Below are 8,951 nucleotides of genomic sequence, written 5' to 3' on the forward strand. Positions count from 1 at the left end.
GCCGCCGCCTTCATCCTGAACTTGCGGTTCAGGCGGTCGTCGGTCTCGGCGTGGAAGAGCCCGGTCCCGTCGAGCGGCATGTCTTCAATGGCCTGTCTGACCGTGGGGTTGAGGTCGGAGGCCCTCAACCAGGCATGGCGCCTCAATGCCATGGATGCTGACATGGCCCTCCCCGAACAGTCCGCCACATTTCTGGAAGTGGTGATGAGCCAACTCCCAATGGAATGGGCCTCGTCCCTGATCTCCACCAGCTGCCTCTGAATGTCATCCGGGACGTCTGGGACGAGGGGGGAGATCCTCTCCATGAGGGTCTGAACGTAGGCCCCCATGCAGGCGGTGTAGTTGGCGGCCTTGACCCCCAGGGCCGATGCCGAGTAGGCCTTCTTGGCCAGTCCGTCCACCTTCTTGGCCTCCCGGTCGACAGGGGAGGTGGCCTGCTTCGGGACGAAGCTGTGTTGGGCTCCCTCGACAATGGCGGAGTTTGGCCTCGGGTGGTCGGCCAACCAGGGGCAGCTCGCCGGGGCAACCCTGTAGAGCGACTGAACCTTACGGGAGGGCGCTGACAGGGTGGCCGGGGAGTCCCAGGACCTCTTCACTATGGTCTGGAGTGAAGGCAGGAGAGGCAGGCAAGGCGGGGTGGGCACTCGCCCGTGCACCCGACGCTCCACCGGGTCCTCCGCGTCGTCTTCTGGAGAGGCGAGCTCGATGTCAAGAGCCCTCGCCATCTTGACGACGTGCTCGGTGAAGGACCGGACGTCATCGGACGGGGAAGACGGCTCGGGATCATGCATCCTCTGTGGGGAGACCGAAACCGAACGGACATCCTCGTCGGAAGGAACTTCAGACGGGAGAAGAGGTTCATCGTCCGAGTCGAGGTCCGAGGAGAGGGGGTCCGTAACCCTGACTTGGGATCTCGGACGAGATGGGATGACATCCATCGAAGACCTCGAACGCCTGCGAGGTGGAGACGGGGGCCTCTCGGAGACAGAAGCGGTCGGGACCGATCTGGACGAGGTGCCTTGATCAGCAGGAAGGGGGTTCAGCCTGGTGAACTCCCTCATGGCCTTGTCCTCTGAAACCGATAAATAATATCGGCCAGACTGGGGATCGAAGAACAGGTCCGGCATGTCCTGTGCACGAGGCTGATCTTCGTCGTTGTCAGACCCTGGGGGAGAAGGCGACTGGTGCCCGGTGGAAGAAGGGGAACAGTCTCTTCCATCCCTTGTGCAAAGTCCATGGTAGGTTGAGGCGTGTCCAGTACCGGAGACCGTCGTCCCTCTGGCGCAGGCTCCGGATCGCGTGGAGCTGTCGCCTTGGACGCGCGGCCCTGTTTTGAAGGGGAGCGCTGTTTGTCCTTTGCCTTCGGCAGGTCGGAGGTGGACCGATCCTTTGAAGGCTTGGACTTCTTTGGGGCAGGCTCACGACCCGACTTATCTTGGCTTCTCTTCTTCCCTGACTTCGGAGTCTCTTCTGCCGGAAAGAAGGGGTTGTCTGGAAGGTCCAGGAGGACGGCGGCCGCCGCCGATGAAGAAGGCCTTGGAGACTTTGCCCCTGCAAGAGGACCAGCCGGCTCCTTCGGCTTCGGGGCATGGTGAGACGCCTTGGACGCCTTGGCGGATGAAGGCGAGACCCGGTGGCCCTCAGCCACGGTGCCCTTCTTCGGGCGCGAGCCTTCCTTTGAGCGCGAGCCCTCCGATGTTGCAGCCGGTTTGGAGGACGGCTCGGAACCCTCAGTCCCCGACGATTTGTGGGGGCGCTTGGAGGATTTGTCGGTGGCACTGGGCGGTTTGGAGCCACGGGCCACATCGGAAGTGGTAGAAGGGGTCCCGGCCGGGACGCACACCACACTAGGGATAGCGGCTCTTCCAGATCCCACGCTGGAGACGCTGGCTCGGGAAGATGAAGCGGCGGGAGCCGAAGGCGGCAAAGATGATGACCGCGCGCCTCCCTCCTGCACCCTTCCCAGGGCAATCGCCAAAGTAAGCCGGGACTCACGGTTCTTCCGCGCCTGGGAGGAGAGGGACCTGCAGAGCAGGCATGCCTTGGTGTCGTGGTCCTTGCCCAGGCACAGCAGGCAGGAGGAGTGCGGGTCCTGGACGGGCACCTTGCCCCCACAAATGTCGCACTTTTTGAAAGGTGCAGGCATTTCCAAAGTCGTCAAAGCCAGTGGGAGAATCCGTAAACGAGGTCAACAGTCCGAAAGTCCGAAGTTACCAGGGGCGGGAGACAAAGAATGGTCAAGAAACAGTCCGAGGTCAAAAGCGAAAGTGATTCCAAGCAAGCAAAACAAGCGAAAGTTCCTCTGAAGCAGCTAGCGCGGTGGAAAAAAGGAACTGGGGAAAAGAGCGGGAAGGCAGGGGCCTTATAACGGGTGGGCGGAGTTACCGCCAAAAAGTTTCAATATGTTGCAGAGTGAACTCTGCCCAGTGATTCCAGTAGGTTCCGAGCAGCACTGCGCAGGCGCAGTGAAACCCATTTGTATGATTCGCAGAGACCACGAAGAAGAAAACCAGGAAGCAAAACTGCATTGCCCTAAGCAACACTGAACCTGAGCTCACAGCATTGTCCGAAATGGCAAACAAAATTCAATGGGTGAGACAATTGCTGAAAGATCTAGGTGAGGAATGCAAAACACCTACCATCACAGACTCACAATCATGTATAGCCATGTCAGAAGCAGAGAACCTGAAGTGCAGGACCAAATACATAGATGTCCAGTACCAGAATGTGCGGGAGATGATACATAATGGGGTTCTGGGACTGAGATACATTAGTTTGGAAGATAATGTAGCAGAAATTCTCACAAAGGCATTTCCAGTGGAGAGACATGAGAGGATGTATATCTGGATGGGACTGAACCTTGTTGGTCGTTGAGAACACTTCATGAAAGTAAACAAGTGTGGTAAGGAACATCATCACACATCTGAACATTTTGGAGGGGCATGTCAAGATTTAGGTATCCTGGAAAATGTACAGATGTGGGACAAAGGTAACAGGGTTATTATGGGTCATAGGAAGCCATTATGACCAAGCATTTAGACCCAGATGTGGCAATGGAGTATGATACAATCATGGGAGGACATAAAATCAGCAATTGGCAGAAAGCGCAAAGTCATGCCACATGGGGGACTTGTATAGATATAACACACAGGGAAGTGGTTGGACTAAATGCCTGGAGATGGCAGATGTATATAAGGGAGGAGCTCCAGTATCCAGTGTGGGTGTCGTATGTTGTGTTGTGTTGTATAGCCATGAGATTCTGTCCTCATCAGTACTAATTTGTAAACAGTGGAACAAAGATTAAAGTGCCTCTGACCAAGAGCTCAGTGTGTCGTTCGTTTGCTGCTTCTCTGTGTGGAAGAAGGTTTACTACAGCCAGCACAAGCTTAGAGTATCTCTTTGGGGTTTGATCAAGGCATACTGCTTTGGAGGTGTGGACTGCTGGTCACACAAATGCTCCAACATAAGCTGCCTTACAGGAATATTTAATACAATAGTCATATTTAAATACTCTCTCTCTCTCTCTCTCTCTCTCTCTCTCTCTCTATATATATATATATATATATATATATATATAATCTATATGTTTATTCTCCAAAATCAGTGATCATTGACCAGGTTTAAATGGGTCCTAACTGTGAGATGTTGACCTCATCTAAGCAGAGCTATTCTTATGTACAAATAAATCATGACAATGAAATACAGAATTCATCTTTTTATTGGCATTGCAGTAAGCTTGTTGTATGGCAACAGAGAATGATTAATAATGCCAATCATTATCTCAAATGTGGCAATGTACACACTGAATCTCACAGCTATGATTATTCTTTGGTGTCACAACTATGGTTGAGCTAAGTAAGATTTTAAAAATTTCAACCTTTTTGGTAGTAGACAGATAAACCCACCTTAAATTATAAATTAAATTAAATTAAATTAGGACCCATTTAAACCTGGTCAATGGTCACTGACTTTGGAGAATAAACATATAGAGGGTTAGCCTATCAGTACTGAAAAAGACCAATCAATGTAGCTGGCAAATCAATTTTGGTGCAGGTCTATGATGAATCTATGCTGCTTCTGGCTAGTTATCAACAACATGAAGGCACAGATTCCCAGGAAAGCAGAGCCCCAACTCAAAACTAAAAGGGAATGATATGGTAAAGACAAGCACCAACAGGAAAAAAGAGAAAGATTAAAAAACAGATTTATAGAATTGGTTATCACAAACACAACATTCTAATTACGGATTTAGAATTCCTCAAATTACCAGCCTTAGAAAGATGAGAAAGGGAAGAAAAAACAGACAAGAACTACAAGAAAGGTTTCTATTAAAAATAATAACCAGTGGAGATGTTGCAGTAAATAAACAGTTCCATGTTTGCACTTGATTGATAAAGATTCAGGTCCTCTTTCTTTGAAAAAGATAACTGGGAAATACTGTAGTTTAGGTTACATCCAATAATGCCTTTGAATCAACAGAGTACATTCACACTTGTGCAAATGAGGCATGCCATGTTCATCAGTCTCCCCAACCTACTGCAAGACTCCCCATTCATGGAATGGAAGTGGAACAGAAAAGTCAGATCCCTGCAAGATCCCCAAAGTCAGATCCTAAGCTCTACCTGGCATTCTGACTAGGGGCCCAATGACATCAGGAGGCATAGCCTAGTCTCCAAACATTATCTTGCCTGCAAAGTGCTGCAGATGTGAGAATCCAGTGCCTTTACTTCATGTTCATTTCAATTTATATGTCACACTTTCATCTCTAGAGAAACCTTTGTTTCCTTGAAACTAAGATACCATACATATGAGGTTGTTTTTCAACTCAAATGATGATGCAAAAGGGAAAAAAGCAAGAGAGCCATAATTTCTAAAATGTGTGCAATGCAGATACTTATTCTAGCTAAATGAGAGACCTCCTGGGATGGATATGACAGATGGAACATAAGTGAGTAAGAAAATTCACTGACCTTCTACATTCATGGCTTCCCTGAGCAACTGCAGTTTCCTCTGCCGCTCTTTAATCCTGTCAAAAGCACTTGACAAAGCTGCAGCTGTAGATGTCTCTGGCCCATGACGCATCAGATCTAGTTTTTGAGGGCCAAATATATCAAGGGCTATGCTCCCATCTGAGTATCTGCCCTCCTTGCTTTTGGTGGCTGCTGAGGTCCGTACAGAAACTGTCCCTGCATGACGACGGTGCTTGCGGGAGTCCCCAGTACAGTCCCTCTCTGTTACTTTGTCAGTTGTGGAGAGCAAATCTGAGGAGGAAGCCCAAACTTTCCGCTTTGGGCCATCATCAGCTTTCCTTTCCAAGTCAATAGCTCTACATTGGTATGGGCAGCAAGTATTTATGTCATTATCATGGTCAGAGGTGTAGCTGGAGGAAATGCCTTGGTAAAATTCTTCTTCACCTTGCGAACCTTTAACAGACAAGAATCCCATCGATTTACTAAGCCCTTTGTTGAGCATAATCTGTTGAGAGAATGGGGCCTTTTGAGCATCTGCAGCATCAGCCAATAAACTTCTTCCTGGAATGAGAAGAATCCTTCTTGGATATGTGTAGCTTTATAGGCAGCCAACAGTTCTTTTTCCTCCCCTCCCACAATGCAAAATATAGAAAAATAAAAGCTTCTGTCATGATTCTCAAGAGGCTGGAGTAACCATGACTAGGAGGCAAGTTTAGCCTGTGTCTTTATGGTGTCTCTTTGTTGTTGTTTTTGTTGTTGCTATGAATCTTCACGATGACTCTGATTTATGGTGACTCTATCATAAGGTTTTCTAAGCAACTTTTAGTCTGAGGAGTTTGCTACTGTCTTCTTCTAAGGCTCCACTTTCCTCAATGGATTTCCACGGCTGAGCAGAGATCCATACCCTACTCTTCTAGAGTCCTTGTCCTATATTTAAACCATCACACAACATTAGCTCTTTACCCCTCCTAAATAGAATGGGTAGTTTCGAGACATTCCAATAAGACAGGAATGGGGAACATGCAGCGAGATTACAACTTCTATCATCCCTAACCAGCCAGAGGGGTAGTGAATCTGTTCTGGGTTTAATTTTGAAGGAGCCATCCAAGTGATTGAACCTATTTTGAGGATAGTGTTCAGCATCTTGAATAGATCCTTAAGGGTTTAGATAGGAGTGCAGAGCAGATTCATCACCCACTGCCATGAAGTCTGCCACTATTCATAGGGACCTTAGAGAAAACAAAGCTGTTATAACAGCAGCCTTTTTTCTTGACTATATAAAGTAAGTAGCCAGTTTTTAACAATAAAACAGATATGCACTCTCCAAAGAAATATAGGTTGAGTATTTCTTATCTGAAATGCTTGGAACCAGAACTGTTTTGGATTTTAGATTTTTTTTTGGGGGGGGGGGGGGGAATTTGGAATGCCTGTATTTGCTTTTACATACTGAGATATCTTAAGGGCAGGACAGAAGTCTAAACACAAAATTCATTTATGTTTCTTATATACCTTATACATATAATATGAAGGTAATTGTATACAATATTTTAAATAATTTTGTGCACAAAACCCTGAACCATCAGAAAGCAAAGGTGTCATTACCTCAGCTACTCATGAAAGAAGTTTTGGTTTTTGGAGTATTTCAGATTTTGGAATTCTGGATAAGGGAGACTCAACCTGTATATTGCCTGCCATTACCCACAGCATTTAAGACAGTAATCTTTTACCTCATATTTGTTCTTCTCTGAGCAACATAAGCATGGGCTTTTGAAAACCCCTAATTTTCAGTGTAACTCACTTCTCAAATACAGTATATACCGTATTTTCCGGAGTATAAGACGACTGGGCATATAAGACGACCCCCAACTTTTCCTGTAAAAATATAGAGTTTGGGATATACTCGCCCTATAAGACCCCCTCCTTAAAATCCAAGGAGGGCAAGGCCGGCGGCCCTCGCGCCAGGCCAGGGCGCTCCTTCTCGGGCTCCGCGGGGCCTGGGGGGAGGGCAAGGCTGGCGGCCCTCGCGCCAGGCCAGGGCGCTCCTTCCCGGGCTCCGCGGGGCCTGGGAGGAGGTCAAGGCCGGCGGCCCTCGCGCCAGGCCAGGGCGCTCCTTCCCGGGCTCTGCGGGGCCTGGGAGGAGGGCAAGGCCACAGCGCTCCTTCCTGGGCTCCGCGGGGCCTGGGAGGAGGAGAAGGCCGACGGCCCTCGCACCAGGCCGCGGTGCTCTTTACCGGGCCCCGCGGGGCCTGGGAGGAGGGCAAGGCCGGCGGCTCTCGTGCCGGCAGCGGAGCCTTCCTGGCGTATTAGACGACCCCCCAACTTACAAAAAGATTTTAGGGGTTAAAAAGTCGTCTAATACGGCGGAAAATACGGTACATGGATTCAGTTACAGGCAATAACTCACAAATCACATCAGTTTTCATGTCTTAGCACTTCCTGCCCTGGGATTTAAAGTGGCAACTTCTCCATGAAATCATATCCAGGCCTGTCACAAAATGACCAAACAGACCCATCTATGGTAAGTGTTTTTATAATTGAGTCAAGTAATACTAGGAGCCATCCAACATACTTGAACTTCATTCTGACACAGCCTCCTGACTACTGATATTGGCTCACAGAGATGGAAATTTCGATGGAAAGCTGAGCATGAGCAGGAAAATATACTTCCCATGGAAACAAAAAGACAAGGGGTCAAAGGGTGCATTAAAAGGACAGAACTCAATACAGCTCAAGAGATAAATATAGCCTTTATCCACAAACTGTCAAACATAAAGTACATCAACAACATGCACAGTTATATAACATCTAATCAATTGTCATCACTGCAATCATTGCATTGTTAATGACAAATGACAGACTACCAATTTCATCAGAGCAGCTACCAGTTTCATCAGAGTGGTCACAATGAAGTAAATGGATTTATACTTTTCAAAGTTTTTCTCCTTGTTTTGATATTCCTGGTGTTTTTACGTCTTTCGCTCTAGAAATTGTTTCATCTATAACGACTTCCCTCCTTTGTTTAAATAAGATATAATTTCTGTTTTTGATTGCACTCTCTTGATCCATCATTTCTGCCATTCCCAGTTGTTCTCTACCAGTTTCTCTTATTGAATTTGAATGGGTCGGTGATTTTATAATCAGCTTGAATTATCTTAATTTTCATCTAAATGTAATTGTGGATGTTTGCTCCCTTTGCCCTGAACACCTTTCTGTTAATTGACTTTGAACTTTTGAATCAGGTTGTTTCCTCATCCTATTTATTGCACTGAAATACTTTTCTGCATCTGCTAATAATCTTCTCTTTTTTAAAACGTTAGGTTTTTATTCTGTTTTTAGAACAGTTGTTTTTAATACTGCCAGCCCATCTCTTCCCAGTTCTTTATTGGCCTGAATTTCTGGAATTTGCTTTTGATTTGTTCTGAGAAAGTCTTTCCAGATGTTACACTTACCAGACACCAAAGGTCCAGATGTTGTCCAACAACCAGATACCTTCCCCTGCATCATCGCCTACCATCCAGGAGATTACATTTTAACTATTAAAACCTCATTACACTGTCATCTCAGCTAGTGGGAGGATTCTGTAGTTCCATCTTCTCAGCCCTTCCCTCTTATGGTAAAATATTTTTAAAAATTTCTCTTCATTATGAATCTCTTTATAGATAGTACATTTCTGTCTTTTAGATAACAACATTAATATGAACAACCTTTATTTACAACATCTTTTCTCTCGTCAATTTCTTATATTTTTCATATAGGTTGGAAAAATTACTTTCTAGGCTATACCTCCCAGAATTCCGCAGCCAGTTATTTCCTGAAATCAAGGTATAACTTTCTTGAGTTCTGCATGGCATACCTAATCATAAAAAAAACTATATGGTACAGAATTAAACACTTGTAAAAGAATTTTGTACGACAGCATGCAGAAAACCTAAGTTTTCTATATACACACACTGTTTTCCCTATTCATCCTAACCTTCTCTT

At 46.6% G+C, this 8,951-nt stretch overlaps 1 protein-coding gene across 1 annotated transcript in view; it reads right to left on the bottom strand.

Annotated features, from left to right (window-relative positions):
- PTPN13 (protein tyrosine phosphatase non-receptor type 13) overlaps window positions 1-8,951 on the bottom strand; it is a 181,365-nt gene that overhangs the window by 81,253 nt on the left and 91,161 nt on the right. The window contains exon 7 of the mRNA XM_042468450.1: window positions 4,971-5,531. Within this exon, the coding sequence (XP_042324384.1) occupies window positions 4,971-5,531 (561 nt within the window). The remainder of the gene's footprint in view (window positions 1-4,970; window positions 5,532-8,951) is intronic.

Source organism: Sceloporus undulatus, chromosome 5 (genome assembly GCF_019175285.1).
Source record: "Sceloporus undulatus isolate JIND9_A2432 ecotype Alabama chromosome 5, SceUnd_v1.1, whole genome shotgun sequence".
Taxonomy (NCBI): Eukaryota; Metazoa; Chordata; class Lepidosauria; order Squamata; family Phrynosomatidae; genus Sceloporus; species Sceloporus undulatus.